At 55.0% G+C, this 17,361-nt stretch overlaps 1 protein-coding gene across 1 annotated transcript; it reads right to left on the reverse strand.

The window, feature by feature from the left end:
* Nucleotides 1-598: 598 nt before the first annotated feature.
* LOC147097170 (serine hydroxymethyltransferase, mitochondrial-like) lies at nt 599-16,473 on the reverse strand. The gene is made up of 7 exons (XM_085972537.1): nt 16,444-16,473; nt 13,874-14,013; nt 12,436-12,601; nt 8,728-8,827; nt 2,547-2,702; nt 1,852-1,959; nt 599-1,150 (listed from the first exon to the last, which is right to left on the reverse strand). Exons 1-7 carry the CDS (start codon nt 16,471-16,473, stop codon nt 1,023-1,025), a joined length of 828 nt encoding a protein of 275 aa, XP_085828663.1. The 3' UTR covers nt 599-1,022.
* Nucleotides 16,474-17,361: the final 888 nt, after the last annotated feature.

Raw genomic sequence — 17,361 nt, forward strand, 5'->3', positions numbered from 1 at the left:
TTAGCTATTTGAATTTTTAACATCAATCGAACAGTAGAGACTTGTGTGGGAGCGCGTGTCTGCGAGCGGGGGCGTGGGCGAGAGAGAGCGCGCGCGTCTGCGAGCGGGGGGCGAGAGAGCGCGCGCGCGTCTGCGAGCGGGGGCGAGAGAGCGCGCGCGCGTCTGCGAGCGAGAGGGCGCGCGCGCGTCTGCGAGCGGGGGGCGAGAGCGCGCGCGCGTCTGCGAGCGGGGGGCGAGAGCGCGCGCGCGTCTGCGAGCGGGGGGCGAGAGCGCGCGCGCGTCTGCGAGCGGGGGGGCGAGAGCGCGCGCGTCTGCGAGCGGGGGGCGAGAGCGCGCGCGTCTGCGAGCGGGGGCGTCTGCGAGCAAGTGCTCTAGCACCCCCACACACCATCGGTAACACTCGGGGGACCTTTAACCAGCTGCAGGACGAGACCGAGTTCCTGGGCTAAACTTCTGGTTGCCTGTCCCTGTGCCACACCTGCCCCTCCCCTCCCCCCAACCCTTCGTTTCGGGAACCGGTCCAAGCAGAGACCGGGTGTGACCTCGTCCCCCTTGATGTTTACTTATTGAATATATAAATGCAGAATTCGTTGGGCGAGATTTTATTCATTTGTTTTTGTACACAGAGCGGTAGCTCGCGTGAAACGGCCACCATTGTTCTGAGAGTGGGGGCGGAGAAATAACCGATCCTGGAAGTCCCTCTGTGAGAGAGAGACACAGACAATCCAAACAGCGCTCGCTGTACAGATTAAGGAACCGGGTTAGACCGTGTTTCTGAACGCAGGAATCCTTCGCTACGGCAGTTTGTAAAGCTCACCCCCTCCCCGGGAACGGCGAAGATTTTGCGAGTAAGAGAAACGCGAAAGTAAGGTCTGGGGGGGGAGGAGAATGGTTTTAGGAATCACTGAGCACGAACGGAATAGAAACAGGGTCAGACGGCGAGCCTGTAAACCGCGAGGGGACGGGTTTAGGGGGAAACGTTCAGCTCCAGTCCGACACCGTCCCGCGCAAGTCGCTCCGGTTCAGTGGTCATCGAATCCCGGCATGGGGAACGAGCGGGCGAAGGACTCCACCCTCCCGCGGAGCCCCGACAGTTTGGACTTGGTGACCTCGTCCGTCAGCAGAGTCGCCTTGAAATCCTTCAGGTTCCCTGCAGAGGGGGAACAACACAAGCGGGTCACTCTCTCTGGTCCCACCCGAGACTCATCGCAGGAGGAGGCCCATCGTGCCAGCTCTTTGAACGAGCTCTCCAATTAGTCCCACTCCCCCTCTGCTCTTTCCCCCGTAGCCCTGTGAATTTTTCCCCTTCAAGTATTTCTCCAATTCCCCTTTTGAAAGTTACTATTGAATCTGCTCCCACCGCCCTTTCAGGCAGCGCGTTCCAGATCACAACAACTCGCTGCGTAAAAAACATTCTCCTCATCTCCCCCTCTGGTTCTTTTGCCGATTATCTTCGTCCTCTGGTTACCGACCCTCCTGCCACTGGGAACAGTTTCTCCCTCTCTACTCGATCGAAACCCCTCGCAATTTTGAACGCCTCTATTAAACCTCCCCTTAACCTTCACTGCTCTGAGGAGAACAACCCCAGCTTCTCCATGTCACTGAAGTCCCTCATCCCCTGGAACCATTTTGGTAAATCTCTTCTGGGCACGTGAATCTGAGAAAGAGAGTATGTGTAAGAGTGAGTGTGTGTGCGCCGGAGATTGCGGTTCCGTAACCTTCAGACACCCGCAGGTAGAGTGACAGCACGGTAAGACCCGGCGCCACAAAGGCGGCAGCGACCAATCGCACTCCCGCTAACGCAGACAACAGCCCGGTGCCGAAATTATTTCAATTAGCAGCAATTAGTACCGGTTTTGTTCTTGACTTCCAAAGCGATTTCAATCCCCTCGTCTATAAAAGCCACGACCCTCTCGAAATCCGCTTCTTTGAAATTACGGGACGTCAGGGCAGGAACGCCTGGAAAATTTCACAAAGAGGACCCAGCTTTTCAAGAAAGCAGCAATGAAGATGGAGCCAAATTGCGCACAGCAACGTGATAAATGACCAGATCATGTTTTAGTGATGTTGGTTGAGGGATAAATATTGGCCCCAGGACACTGGGGAGAACTCCCCCCTGCTCTTCTTCGAAATAGTGGCGGTGGGATCTTTTACGTTCACCTGAGCGCGCAGACAGGGCCTCAGTTTAGCGTCTCATTTGAAAGACAGCATCTCCAAAAGTGCGGCGCTACCCACTGAGCCTCGGGTTAGATACAGAGTAAAGCTCGCTCTACACTGTCCCCTCAAACACTCCCAGGGCAGGTACAGCACGGGTTAGATACAGAGTAAAGCTCCCTCCACACTGTCCCATCAAACACTCCCAGGGCAGGTACAGCACGGGATAGATACAGAGTAAAGCTCCCTCTACACTGTCCCATCAAACACTCCCAGGGCAGGTACAGCACGGGGTTAGATACAGAGTAAAGCTCCCTCTACACTGTCCCATCAAACACTCCCAGGGCAGGTACAGCACGGGATAGATACAGAGTAAAGCTCGCTCTACTTACCCAGTCTCAGGCCTCCGGGAGTAAGGGCACTCTTGTCCCCGGGGCACGTATTCTTGTTGGCCGTGATTGACACCAGCTCCAAAGCTCTCTCGGCCCTCGCACCGTCCATTCCCTTCGGTCGCAGGTTTACCAGCACCAGGTGATTGTCGGTCCCTCCTGAAATCCAGTAAGTAAGGAAGGGAGGGGGATTTAACCCATCAGAATGGGCAGGGCATCATTCCAAGATCAAAAGCTCACAGTTATACAGCGCCTCTAACGTAGTAAAACGTCCCAAGGTGCTTCACAGGAGCGTAAATCAGACAAAATCTGACCCCGAGCCACATCAGGAGATATTAGGACAGGTGACCAAAAGCTTGGTCAAAGAGGGAGGTCTTAAAGGAGGAGAGAGAGAGAGAGGCGGAGAGGTTTAGGGAGGGAATTCCAGAGCTTAGGGCTCAGGTGGCTGAAGGCACGGCCGCCAATGGTGGAGCGATGGAAATCGGGCGGGGGGTGGGGATGCTCAAGAGGGCGGAATTGGAGGAGCGCAGAGATCTGGGAGGGTGTAGGGGGCTGGAGGAGGTTACAGAGATAGGGAGGAGTGTAGGGGCTGGAGGAGGTTACAGAGATAGGGAGGGTTGTAGGGGGCTGGAGGAGGTTACAGAGATAGGGAGGGTTGTAGGGGGCTGGAGGAGGTTACAGAGATAGGGAGGGTTGTAGGGGGCTGGAGGAGGTTACAGAGATAGGGAGGGTTGTAGGGACAGGAGGAGGTTACAGAGATAGGGAGGGGTGTAGGGACTGGAGGAGGTTACAGAGATAGGGAGGGTTGTAGGGGGCTGGAGGAGGTTACAGAGATAGGGAGGGTTGTAGGGGGCTGGAGGAGGCTACACAGATAGGGAGGGGTGGGGGGGGGCAAGGACACCATGGAGGGATTTGAAAACGAGGATGAGATTTTAAAATCGAGGGGATAATTCCTCCCCCTGCCCACCAACATTCGTTCCTCAGGTCAATGGTGCTGAGGCCAATTCCAGTGACCCCCTTTGCGACCTCCACGACTGACATCAGTTGACCAGCGCCAGGCCTGGGGGGTCGGGGCGATGGGTCGAAGCTGGGGTCCATAGAAGATAGGAGCAGTAGGCCATTCGGCCCCTCGAGCCCGCTCCGCCATTTAATGAGATCATGGCTGATCATCCAAATTCAGTACCCTGTCCCTGCTTTCTCCCCATATCCCTTGATCCCTTTAGCCTTAAGAAATATATCTAACTCCTTCTTGAATATATTTAATGAATTGACCTCAACTGCCTTCTGTGGTAGAGAATTCCACAGGTTCACCACTCTCTGGGTGAAGAAATTCCTCCTCATCTCATGTGGTAAACCACTGTTTGTATTCCTGTTTGTCCTGTTTGTATTCCACTGTGTACATGCCTGGACATGCCTCGGCTGACTCCTCCCACAGGTCCTAGTATAAAGGTGACTGCTCCCCAGCCCTTAGTATCATGGACCGGTCGACCACGCGAGGCAGACCTCCATTCTGTTGTTAATAAAAGCCTTTAGTTACTCTTCTAACTCTGTCTTTTATGAGTAATTGATAGCGCATCAATTTTATTAACAACATTTTTATAATGGAGAAGATCCTCACACCAGCATGCCTGGACTTAGATCATCGGGAGGCGGACTCATCCACCAAGTTTACTCACTGGCTTAAGTGTTTTGAAAAATTCCTGACCGCCTCCGAAGCAATCAAATCGGACGAGGACAAACTGGATGTCCTGACCTCCAAAGTGAACCACCGAGTGTACTCGGTCATCCAAGACGCGACCTCGTACGCGGACGCTATCAAGCTCCTCAAGGACCAGTACACGCGCCCAGTGAACGAAGTGTACGCCAGGCACCTCCTGGGGAGTCGTAAACAACAACCTGGGGAATCGACCGTGGAATACCTTCAGGCACTGTCTGTGCTTGGCCGGGCCTGTGGTTGTAAGGATGTAAAGGCCACCGTGTACACAGAGGAACTTATCCGGGACGCTTTTGTAGCGGGCCACAGATCCAATTACACCCGACAGCGACTGTTGGAGCAGAGTAACCTCGACCTCAACAAGGCCTCTGAACTCGCACTATCGTTGGATGCAGCCTACCAGGGCATGGATGCCTACTCCTCTGCACCGTGGACGCCGCGGGGAATGACAGCCTGGGACACGGTAGGACCGCCTCATAGCGCCGTGCCACCCCAGCCACACCCCAACAACGGCCCAACTACCGCAGCAGTGTCCCAAGGCCAGACAGCAGTGCCCCAAGGCCAGAAATGCTACTTCTGTGGCCAGGCAAAACACCCCAGAGCGCGCTGCCCGGCGAAAAACGCGATCTGCTCGGGCTGCAGGAAGAAGGGACACTACGCTAGCGTCTGCAGGGCCAAAGCCACCCCGAACCCCAGCAGCGCCGCGTGTGGGCCATGCGGGCCGCCATCTTGGACCTCCCCGGCCATGTGCGAATCACTGGTACAGCAGCCATTTTGGACGCCTCCAGCCACATGGGGATCATGGACGCCACCATCTTGGACGACAGCCGGGACGCAGCAGGCCCCCGACACCGCCTCATCTGATACCCGCAGCGACACACCGACCCCTACGCTGGCATCCGTTACACTGGACCAAGCGAGACCGCACCAACTGGCCAGTTCCACAATGGACATTAAGGTAAATGGTCACGATACAATCTGCCTTTTTGACTCTGGGAGCACGGAGAGCTTCATCCACCCCGACACGGTGCGGCGTTGCTCTCTCCCAGTCCTGCCTGCGCAACAGCGGATTTCTATGGCCTCCGAGTCCCAGTCGGCGGACATCGGCGGCTACTGCGTGGTGACACTCGTAGTAGACGGGACCGTGTACGATCATTTTAAACTTCTGGTCCTGCCTGACCTCTGCGCTGCCGTCCTGCTGGGGTTAGATTTTCAGTGCCACCTTAAAAGTGTTACGATGGCGTACGGTGGACCCCTACCCCCACTCACAGTCCGCAGCCAGCAGCTTCCAAACTGCCCGCCGCGCACCAGGTGCAACCTCTCCACACTCAGAGTCACTCCCCCCCCAACTGTTTGCTAACCTCACCCCCGACTGTAAGCCCATCGCCACAAAGAGCAGGCGATACAGTGCCGGGGACAGGGTTTTCATTAAAACCGAAGTGGAGCGGCTCCTGAAAGAAGGGATTATTGAGGGCAGCACCAGCCCCTGGCGAGCCCAGGTTGTGGTCGTTAAGACCGGCGAGAAGCAGCGCCTGGTCATCGACTACAGCCAGACAATAAATCGCTACACCCTGCTGGACACCTACCCACTCCCCCGTATAGCTGATATGGTCAACCAGATCGCGCAGTACCGCGTCTTCTCGACCATTGACCTGAAATCAGCGTACCACCAGCTCCCCATCCGCCCTGAGGACCGCCAGTACACTGCCTTTGAGGCAAACGGCCGCCTCTATCACTTCCTTAGGGTTCCCTTTGGCGTCACCAACGGGGTCTCCGTCTTCCAAAGGGAGATGGACCGGATGGTAGATCAAAATGCGTTGCAGGCCACTTTCCCATATCTGGACAATGTGACCATCTGCGGCCGTGACTTGCAGGACCATGACGCAAACCTCGAAAAATTCCTCCGCACCGCCCAACTCCTAAACCTGACATATAACAAGGAGAAGTGCATATTCCGCACAAACCGCCTCGCCATCCTTGGCTGTGTTGTGGAACACGGAGTCATCGGCCCCGACCCCGACCGGATGCGTCCCCTTATGGAACTTCCACTGCCCCACTGCCTCAAGGCCCTGAAGAGGTGCCTAGGGTTTTTCTCCTATTACGCCCAGTGGGTTCCCTACTATGCGGACAAGGCCCGTCCGCTGATCAAGTCCACCTCTTTTCCCTTGACGGCAGAGGCCCGCTTAGCCTTCCACCGTATCAAGGAGGACATTGCCAAAGCCACCATGCACGCAGTGGACGAATCCATCCCCTTCCAGGTGGAAAGCGACGCGTCTGACTTTGCCCTGGCCGCTACCCTCAATCAGGCGGGGAGACCCGTGGCCTTCTTTTCACGAACCCTCCAAGGCCCGGAGACCAGACACTCCGCTGTTGAGAAGGAGGCCCAGGCGATTGTGGAGGCTGTGCGTCATTGGAGGCACTACCTGGCCGGAAAACGATTTACCCTGCTCACTGACCAGCGTTCAGTTGCTTTTATGTTTAACAACAAGCAGAGGGGCAAAATCAAAAATGACAAGATCTTGAGGTGGAGAATCGAACTTTCCACCTACAACTACGAGATCTTGTACCGGCCCGGGAAGCTAAATGAACCCCCGGATGCGCTATCGCGTGGCACCTGCGCCAGCGCGCAGATCGATAGACTGCGGGCCCTCCACAATGACCTCTGCCACCCGGGGGTCACCAGGTTCTTCCACTTCATCAAGGCCCGCAACCTGCCTTACTCTATTGAGGAGGTCAGGACCATGACCAGGAACTGCCAAGTCTGCGCTGAGTGCAAACCGCACTTTTATAGACCAGACAGGGCCCACCTGATAAAAGCCACTCGCCCCTTCGAGCGCCTGAGCGTCGATTTTAAAGGGCCTCTCCCCTCCTCCGACCGCAATGTGTACTTCCTCAATATTATTGATGAGTACTCCCGTTTCCCGTTCGCCTTCCCCTGCCCGGACATGACCAGTGCCACGGTCATTAAATGTCTGAACAACCTCTTCACCCTGTTCGGCTTCCCCAGCTATATCCATAGCGACCGGGGCTCATCGTTTATGAGCGACGAACTCCGTCAGTACCTGCTAACTAGGGGTATTGCCACAAGCAGGACCACCAGTTACAACCCCCGGGGGAACGGACAGGTGGAAAGAGAAAATGCGACAGTTTGGAAGGCCGTCCTGCTAGCCTTAAAGTCTAGGGGCCTTCCAACCTCCCGCTGGCAGGATGTGCTCCCCGATGCGCTCCACTCTATTCGGTCACTGCTCTGCACTGCCACTAACGCCACCCCTCATGAGAAAATGTTTGTCTTCCCAAGGAAGTCCACATCGGGGACATCGCTACCGCCATGGCTGACGTCCCCAGGGCCGGTCCTACTGAGAAGACACGCGAGGACCCATAAAACGGACCCCCTGGTCGAGAGGGTCGACCTCCTCCACGCCAACCCCCAGTATGCTTACATCGCATACCCGGACGGGCGGGAGGACACAGTCTCCATAAGAGACCTTGCACCCTCGGGGGCCGCAGTAACCCACTACCCACTACCACCCCCCCCCACGATCCGATATCCAGCCCCAGCAGACGGCAGGCCTGGGCCCCGCGACCCGCTCGACATCTACGAGGACGACACGCCTGTGCCACAGCCTACGCTGGACTCGACGCCGGAAGCTTCACTACCCCTGCCGTCGCCACGCCGATCACAGCGGCAGACAAGACCTCCGGAGAGACTCCAATACACTAACTTTTAATGCACTTCACCCCGCCGGACTCAATTTTAAACAAGGGGTGAATGTGGTAAACCACTGTTTGTATTCCACTGTGTACATGCCTGGACATGCCTCGGCTGACTCCTCCCACAGGTCCTAGTATAAAGGTGACTGCTCCCCAGCCCTTAGTATCATGGACCGGTCGACCACGCGAGGCAGACCTCCATTCTGTTGTTAATAAAAGCCTTTAGTTACTCTTCTAACTCTCAGTCTTTTATGAGTAATTGATAGCGCATCATCTCAGTCCTAAATGGCTTACCCCTTATCCTTAGACTGTGACCCCTGGTTCTGGACTCCCCGCCATCGGGAACATCCTTCCTGCATCTAGTCTGTCTAGTCCTGTTAGAATGTTATAAGTTTCAATGAGATCCCCTCTCATTCTTCTAAACTCCAGCAAGTATAAGCCCAATCGACCCAATCTCTCCTCATACGTCATTCCTGCCACCCCAGGTATCAGCCTGGTGAATCTTCGCTGCACTCCCTCCATGGATCCTTCCTCAGATAAGGCGACCAAAACTGCACACAATACTAAGGTGTGGTCTCACCAAGGCCCTGTACAACTGCAGCAAGACATTCTTGTTCCTGTACTCAAACCCTCTCGCTACGAAGGCCAACGTACCATTTGCCTTCTTAACCGCCTGCTGCACCTGCATGCTTACCTTCAGCCTCCATTTCCCCCCCCCCCCCCCTTTACCCTCCCCTCGTCTCCTGCGGTGCCACTCACCAGACACCAAGGTGTAGCCCCTCTTGAGTAGAGCTTCGGCCATGGCCTTTGCGTTCCGGAGGATCTGTTGCGAATATTCGCGGAACATCGGAGAGTTTGTCTTCGGGTGTGGGTTGGTTGGGAAAGATACAGAAGAACAAATTAAGCTGCAGATCTTTTCGTAATTCATTCTCGGGGTGTGGGATTCACCGGTGAGGCCGGCATTTATTACCCGTCCCCCTGGTTGTCCTTCAGAATGCCGGTACCAGAACTGAGAGGTTTATAACTATCAGAAGACACTGAACAGGCTGGGTGCTCTTGTCTCTAGAATAGAGAAGGGTGAGGGGTAACCCGATAGAACTCCCTCCCTAACAGCGCTGTGGGAGCACCTTCACCACACGGGACTGCAGCGGTTCAAGAAGATGGCTCACCACCACCTTCTCAAGGGGCAATTAGGGATGGGCAATAAATGCTGGGCCTTGCCAGCGACGTTTCAGTATTTAACTTGACCAGCCACATAAATACTGTGGCTACAAGAGCAGGTCGGAGGCTGGGTATTCTGTGGCGAGTGTCTCACCTCCTGACTCCCCAAAGTCTTTCCACCATCTACAAGGCAGTCAGGAGTGTGATGGAACACTCTCCACTTGCCTGGATGAGTGCAGCTCCAACAACACTCAAGAAGCTCGACACCATCCAGGACAAAGCAACCCGCTTGATTGGCACCCCATCCACCGCCTTAAACATTCACTCCCTCCACCACCGGCGCACCGTGGCTGCAGTGTGCACCATCTACAAGACGCACTGCAGCAACTCGCCAAGGCTTCTTCGGTAGCACCTCCCAAACCCGCCACCTCTTCCACCTAGAAGGACAAGGGCAGCAGGCGCATGGGAACACCACCACCTCCAAGTCACACATCATCCTGACTTAGAAATATATCGGCTGTTCCTTCATCGTTGCTGGGTCAATATCCTGGAACTCGCTCCCTAACAGCACTGTGCACAGCTCTAGTCTCCATATACCTGGGTTAGGCCGCACTTGGAGCACTGTGCACAGTTCTGGTCTCCGTATACCTTGGTTAGACCACACTTGGAGCACTGTGCACAGTTCTGGTCTCCATATACCTTGGTTAGACCACACTTGGAGCACCGTGCACAGTTCTGGTCTCCATATACCTTGGTTAGACCACACTTGGAGCACTGTGCACAGTTCTGGTCTCCGTATACCTTGGTTAGACCACACTTGGAGCACCATGCACAGTTCTGGTCTCCATATACCTTGGTTAGACCACACTTGGAGCACTGTGCACAGTTCTGGTCTCCATATACCTTGGTTCGACCACACTTGGAGCACTGTGCACAGTTCTGGTCTCTGTATACCTTGGTTAGACCACACTTGGAGCACTGTGCACAGTTCTGGCCTCCATATTATAAAAAGGATACAGAGGCACTGGAGAAGGTGCAAAAAATACTTACGAGGCCGATACCAGATCTGAGAGGTTTATAACTATCAGGAAAGGCTGAACAGGCTGGGGGGTGACCTGATAGAGGTCTTTAGAATTATGAAGGGGTTCGATAGGGTAGACGTAGAGAAGATGTTTCCACTTGTGGGGGAGACCAGAACTAGGGGCCATCAATATAAGACAGTCACTAATAAATCCAATGGGGAATTCAGGAGAAACTTCTTTACCCAGAGAGTGGTGAGAATGTGGAACTCGCTACCACAGGGAGCGGTTGAGGTGAATAGCACAGATTCATTTTTTAAAATTTGTATATGGGATGTGGGCGTCGCTGGCAAGGCCCAGCATTTATTGCCCGTCCCCTAGTCGCCCCTTGAGAAGGTGGTGGTGAGCCGCCTTCTTGAACCGCTGCAGTCCGTGTGGTGAAGGTGCTCCCACAGCGCTGTTAGGGAGGGAGTTCCAGGATTCTGACCCAGCGACGATGAAGGAACGGCCGATATATTTCCAAGTCAGGATGGTGTGTGACTTGGAGGGGAACTTGGAGGTGGTGGTGTTCCCATGCGCCTGCTGCCCTTGTCCTTCTAGGCGGTGGAGGTCGCGGGTTGGGGAGGTGCTGCCGAAGAAGCCTTGGCGAGTTGCTGCAGTGCATCTTGTAGATGGTCCACACTGCAGCCACGGTGCGCCGGTGGTGGAGGAAGTGAATGTTTAAGGTGGTGGATGGGGTGCCCATCAAGCGGGCCGCTTTGTCCTGGATGGTGTCGAGCTTCTTGAGTGTTGTTGGAGCTGCACTCATCCAGGCAAGTGGAGAGTATTCCATCACACTCCTGACTTGTGCCTTGTAGATGGTGGAAAGGCTTTGGGGAGTCAGGAGGTGAGACACTCGCCGCAGAATACCCAGCCTCTGACCTGCTCTTGTTGCCACAGTATTTATGTGGCTGGTCCAGTTATGTTTCTGGTCAATGGTGATTGACCAGGATGTTGATGGTGGGGGATTCGGCGATGGTAATGCCGTTGAATGCCAAGGGGCGGTGGTTAGACGCTCGCTTGTTGGAGATAGTCATTGCCTGGCACTTGTGTGGCGCGAATGTTACCTGCCACTTATCAGCCCAAGCCTGAACGTCGTCCAGGACTTGTTGCATGCGGGCATGGACTGCTTCATTATCTGAGGAGTTGTGAATGACGCTGAGCACCGTGCAGTCATCAGCAAACATCCCCATTTCTGAATTTATGTTGGAGGGAAGGTCATTGATGAAGCAGCTGAAGATGGTTGGGCCTAGGACACTGCCCTGAGGAACTCCTACAGCGATGTCCTGGGGCTGTGATGATTGACCTCCAACCACCACAACCATCTTCCTTAGTGCTAGGTATGACTCCAGCCAGTGGAGAGGTCCCCCCCCCGATTCCCATCGACTTCAGTTTTACTAGGGCTCCTTGATGCCACACTCTGTCAAATGCTGCCTTGATGTCAAGGGCAGTCACTCTCACCTCACCTCTGGAATTCAGCTCCTTTGGTCCATGTTTGGACCAAGGCTGTAATGAGCTCGGGAGCCGAGTGGTCCTGGCGGAACCCAAACTGGGCATCCGTGAGCAGGTTATTGGTAAGTGCCGCTTAATAGCACGGTCGATGACACCTTCCATCACTTTGCTGATGATTGAGAGTAGACTGATGGGGCGGTAATTGGCCGGGTTGGATTTGTCCTGCTTTTTGTGGACAGGACATACCTGGGCAGTTTTCCACATTGTCGGATAGATGCCAGTGTTGTAGCTGTACTGGAACAGCTTGGCTAGAGGCGCGGCTAGTTCTGGAGCACAAGTCTTCAGTATGACAGCCGGGATGTTGTTGGGGCCCATAGACGTTGCTGTATCCAGTGCGCTCAGCCGTTTCTTGATATCACGTGGAGTGAACCGAATTGGCTGAAGACCGGCTTCTGTGATGGTGGGGACCTCAGGAGGAGGCCGATATGGACCATCCACTCGGCACTTCTGGCTGACGATGGTTGCAAACCCCTTCAGCCTTGTCTTTTGCACTCACGTGCTGGGCTCCACCATCATTGAGGATGGGGATGAGTTCGGCAGCTGGATAAACACACGAGGCTCGCGTGGAGCATAAACCCCGGCACCGAGCACATGGGCGGAATGGCCTGTTTCTGGGCTGAGAGATTCGATGTAATTCTGTGTGCGGTTCGTGCTGTTCTGCCCCAATCCTGAAGGGAGCCCAATGTAACAGAAACCTCAGTAGTACCCTCACCGTGCGACCGTCCGCCCCTTTTACCTGCTTCAAGGCGACGGCGACTCCAGCAATAGCGTGATTGTGGGGTCCGCCCTGGAGAGACGGAAAGACAGCAAAGTTGACCTTCTCCTCCAGATCATACAGGACCTCCTTCCCGGTCTTCTTGTCCACCGACTTCACTCCCTTGCGGAAGAAGATCAGTCCAGCTCTGCAGGGGCGAGAAATGGGAAATAGATTTTAATTTGCCTTGTTCAAACATGCTCGCTCGCCTCAGAAAGTCGCGGGTTCGTGACCCACTCCAGAGACTCGAGCCCCATAATCCAAGCCGAAACTCCACAGTGCCAGTACTGAGGGAGCGCCGCACTGTCGGAGGGGCGGTACTGAGGGAGCGCCGCACTGTCGGAGGGGCGGTACTGAGGGAGCGCCGCACTGTCGGAGGGGCGGTACTGAGGGAGCGCCGCACTGTCGGAGGGGCAGTACTGAGGGAGCGTCGGAGGGGCGGTACTGAGGGAGCGCCGCACTGTCGGAGGGGCGGTACTGAGGGAGCGCCGCACTGTCGGAGGGGCGGTACTGAGGGAGCGCCGCACTGTCGGAGGGGCGGTACTGAGGGAGCGCCGCACTGTCGGAGGGGCGGTACTGAGGGAGCGCCACACTGTCGGAGGGGCAGTACTGAGGGAGCGCCGCACTGTCGCAGGGGCGGTACTGAGGGAGCGCCGCACTGTCGGAGGGGCGGTACTGAGGGAGCGCCACACTGTCGGAGGGGCAGTACTGAGGGAGCGCCGCACTGTCGGAGGGGCAGTACTGAGGGAGGGCCGCACTGTCGGAGGGGCGGTACTGAGGGAGCGCCACACTGTCGGAGGGGCGGTACTGAGGGAGCGCCGCACTGTCGGAGGGGCAGTACTGAGGGAGCGCCGCACTGTCGGAGGGGCAGTACTGAGGGAGCGCCGCACTGTCGGAGGGGCAGTACTGAGGGAGCCCCGCACTGTCGGAGCAGTGCTGAGGGAGTGCCGCACTGTCGGAGGTGCCGTTAAACCGAGGCCCCGTTTGCCCTCACAAGTGGACGTAAATGACCCCACAGCCACTATTGCGAAGAAGAGCAGGGGGGGGGAGGAGGGGAGTTCTCCCCGGTGTCCTGGGGCCAATATTTATCCCTCAATCAACATCACTAAAAAACTGATGATCTGGTCATTTATCACATTGCTGTTTGTGGGAGCTTGCTGTGCGCAAATTGGCTGCCGCGTTTCCTACATTTACAACAGTGACCACACTTAAAAAAATAGTACTTCATTCGCTGTGAAGTGCTTTGGGACGTCCTGAGGTGGGGAAAGGCGCTGGAGAAATGCAGGGAAGGAAAGAGAAGGGGGAGAGAGAGGGAAGGAGAGGAAGGGGGGAAAGAGAGAGAGAGAGAGGGGGAAGAGTGGGAGTGGGAGGAGACAGGAAAGAGAGGGGGGGATGGGGGCGGAGACGGGTAATCACTCACCGAGCTCCTCGCAGTGTTTTGTGGGTTGTGCTGGTGACTAGATCGGAGTATTCAAACGGCGAAGGGATGACTTTGGCCGCCACCAGTCCACTGATGTGCGCTATGTCAGCTAACAGGTACGCCTTGACCTCATTGCAAACCTGGAATGAGAATTCTTAGATTTACATCGAGCCTCACAGCACAGAAACAGGCCATTCGGCCCAACTGGTCCCTGCCAGGGATTATGCTCCACACGAGCCTCCTCCCAGCCCAAGATATATGGAGGCCAGAACTGTGCAAAATGCTACAAGTGTGGTCTAACCAAGGTATATGGAGACCAGAACTGTGTACAGTGCTCCAAGTGTGGCTAACCAGGTATACGGAGACCAGAACTGTGCACAGTGCTCCAAGTGTGGTCTAACCAAGGTATATGGAGACCAGAACTGTGTGCACAGTGCTCCGAGTGTGGTCTAACCAAGGTATATGGAGACCAGAACTGTGCACGGTGCTCCAAGTGTGGTCTAACCAAGGTATATGGAGACCAGAACTGTGCACAGTGCTCCAAGAGTGTGGTCTAACCAAGGTATATGGAGACAGAACTGTGCACAGTGCTCCAAGTGTTGGTCTAACCAAGGTATACGGAGACCAGAACTGTGCACGGTGCTCCAAGTGTGGTCTAACCAAGGTATACGGAGACCAGAACTGTGCAACGGTGCTCCAAGTGTGGTCTAACCAAGGTATACGGAGACCAGAACTGTGCACGGTGCTCCAAGTGTGGTCTAACCAAGGTATACGGAGACCAGAACTGTGCACGGTGCTCCAAGTGTGGTCTAACCAAGGTATACGGAGACCAGAACTGTGCACGGTGCTCCAAGTGTGGTCTAACCAAGGTATACGGAGACCAGAACTGTGCACAGTGCTCCAAGTGTGGTCTAACCAAGGTATAGGGAGACCAGAACTGTGCATGGTGCTCCAAGTGTGGTCTAACCAAGGTATACGGAGACCAGAACTGTGCACAGTGCTCCAAGTGTGGTCTAACCAAGGTGTACGGAGACCAGAACTGTGCACAGTGCTCCAAGTGTGGTCTAACCAAGGTATACGGAGACCAGAACTGTGCACAGTGCTCCAAGTGTGGTCTAACCAAGGTATACGGAGACCAGAACTGTGCACAGTGCTCCAAGTGTGGTCTAACCAAGGTATACGGAGACCAGAACTGTGCACACTGCTCCAAGTGTGGTCTAACCAAGGTATACAGAGACCAGAACTGTGCACAGTGCTCTAAGTGTGGTCTAACCAAGGTATATGGAGACCAGAACTGTGCACAGTGCTCCAAGTGTGGTCTAACCAAGGTATACCGGAGACCAGAACTGTGCACAGTGCTCCAAGTGTGGTCTAACCAAGGTATACGGAGACCAGAACTGTGCACAGTGCTCCCAGTGTGGTCTAACCAAGGTATATGGAGACCAGAACTGTGCACGGTGCTCCAAGTGTGGTCTAACCAAGGTATATGGAGACCAGAACTGTGCACAGTGCTCCCAGTGTGGTCTAACCAAGGTATACGGAGACCAGAACTGTGCACAGTGCTCCAAGTGTGGTCTAACCAAGGTATACGGAGACCAGAACTGTGCACAGTGCTCCAAGTGTGGTCTAACCAAGGTATACGGAGACCAGAACGGTGCACAGTGCTCCAAGTGTGGTCTAACCAAGGTATACGGAGACCAGAACGGTGCACAGTGCTCCAAGTGTGGTCTAACCAAGGTATATGGAGACCAGAACTGTGTACAGTGCTCCAAGTGTGGTCTACCCAAGGTATATGGCGACCAGAACTGTGCACAGTGCTCCCAGTGTGGTCTAACCAAGGTATATGGAGACCAGAACTGTGCACAGTGCTCCAAGTGTGGTCTAACCAAGGTATACGGAGACCAGAACTGTGCACGGTGCTCCAAGTGAGGTGTCTAACCAAGGTATATGGAGACCAGAGCTGTGCACAGTGCTCCCAGTGTGGTCTAACCAAGTGTATATGGAGACCAGAACTGTGCACAGTGCTCCCAGTGTGGTCTAACCAAGGTATACGGAGACCAGAACTGTGCACAGGACTCCCAGTGTGGGTCTAACCAAGTTTCTATATAAGTTTAACATAACTTCTGAATTCTCTCCCTCTAGAAATGAACCCCAGTACTTGCTTTGCTTTCTGTGATCTGTGTATCACGGCCCCCCTACCCCAGTTAGACTCTTATTTTCCAAGCAGTCTGTGGCCTCTTCATACTTCCTACCAAAATGCACCACCTCACACTCACCTACATTGAGGTTCGTCTGTCAATTACACACCTGTTCTGCCGGTTTATCAAAGCCTTCCTGTATTTAGTCGCGGTCCTCCTCTGTGTTAACTCCACACCCCCTCAGTTTGGTTGTCGTCCGCAAATGTCGAACTTTGTATTTCTGATTCCCGGTTCCGGTTGGTTAAAGTAATTGGTGAACATCAGTGGGTCCCAGCAACGATCCCCGCGGAACACCCCTTCCCACCTTTCGCCAGGCTGAATACTAGCCTTGACCCTTACTCCCTGTTTTCTGTTCTGTAGCCTGCTAGTTACCCCGACTCCACATTCTCTAATCGCGGTCATGAGTCTACTGTGCTGTACCTCCCAGCTTCCACCCTCTGTTAACTTCAGGTCATCCAGAACTCCGTCTGCCCAGTGTCCTAACTCGCACCGAGTCCGGTTCACCCATCGACCCAGCCCCTGTGCTCGCTGACTGACACTGGCTCCCAATCCGGCAACGCCTCCATTTCAAAATTCTCATCCTTGTGTTCAAATCCCTCCATGGCCTCCTCGCTTCCCCTCCCTATCTCTGTAATATCCTCCAGCCCCTACAACCCTCCCTATCTCTGTAACCTCCTCCAGCCCCTACAACCCTCCCTATCTCTGTAACCTCCTCCAGCCCCTACAACCCTCCCTATCTCTGTAACCTCCTCCAGCCCCTACAACCCTCCCTATCTCTGTAACCTCCTCCAGCCCCTACAACCCTCCCTATCTCTGTAACCTCCTCAGCCCTACAACACTCCCTATCTCTGTAACCTCCTCCAGCCCCTACAACCCTCCTATCTCTGTAACCTCCCTCCAGCCCCCTACAACCCTCCCTATCTCTGTAACCTCCTCCAGCCCCTACAACCCTCCCTATCTCTGTAACCTCCTCCAGCCCCCTACAACCCTCCCCATCTCTGTAACCTCCTCCAGCCCCTACAACCCTCCCTATCTCTGTAACCTCCTCCAGCCCCCTACAACCCTCCCTATCTCTGTAACCTCCTCCAGCCCCTACAACCCTCCCTATCTCTGTAACCTCCTCCAGCCACTACAACCCTCCCTATCTCTGTAACCTCCTCCAGCCCCTACAACCCTCCGAGATCTCTGGCGCTCCTCCAATTCTGCCCTCTTGAGCATCCCCCCGATTTCCATCGCTCCACCATTGGCGGCCTTGCCTTCAGCCGCCTGGGCCCTAAGCTCTGGAATTCC

Source organism: Somniosus microcephalus, chromosome 33 (assembly GCF_052327205.1).
Source record: "Somniosus microcephalus isolate GS21.2 chromosome 33, FLI_Smic_1.0, whole genome shotgun sequence".
Taxonomy (NCBI): domain Eukaryota; kingdom Metazoa; phylum Chordata; class Chondrichthyes; order Squaliformes; family Somniosidae; genus Somniosus; species Somniosus microcephalus.

Coding starts and splice junctions, on each gene's coding strand:
- LOC147097170 (XM_085972537.1), bottom strand. CDS start 16,473: ATGACCGCGATTAGAGAATGTGGAGTCGGG. Junction 8,828..12,435: donor TCGCCGTCGCCTTGAAGCAG/GTAAAAGGGGCG, acceptor CCACACCCGAAG/ACAAACTCTCCGATGTTCCG. Junction 2,703..8,727: donor GGGCTACACCTTGGTGTCTG/GTGAGTGGCACC, acceptor ACTGGATTTCAG/GAGGGACCGACAATCACCTG.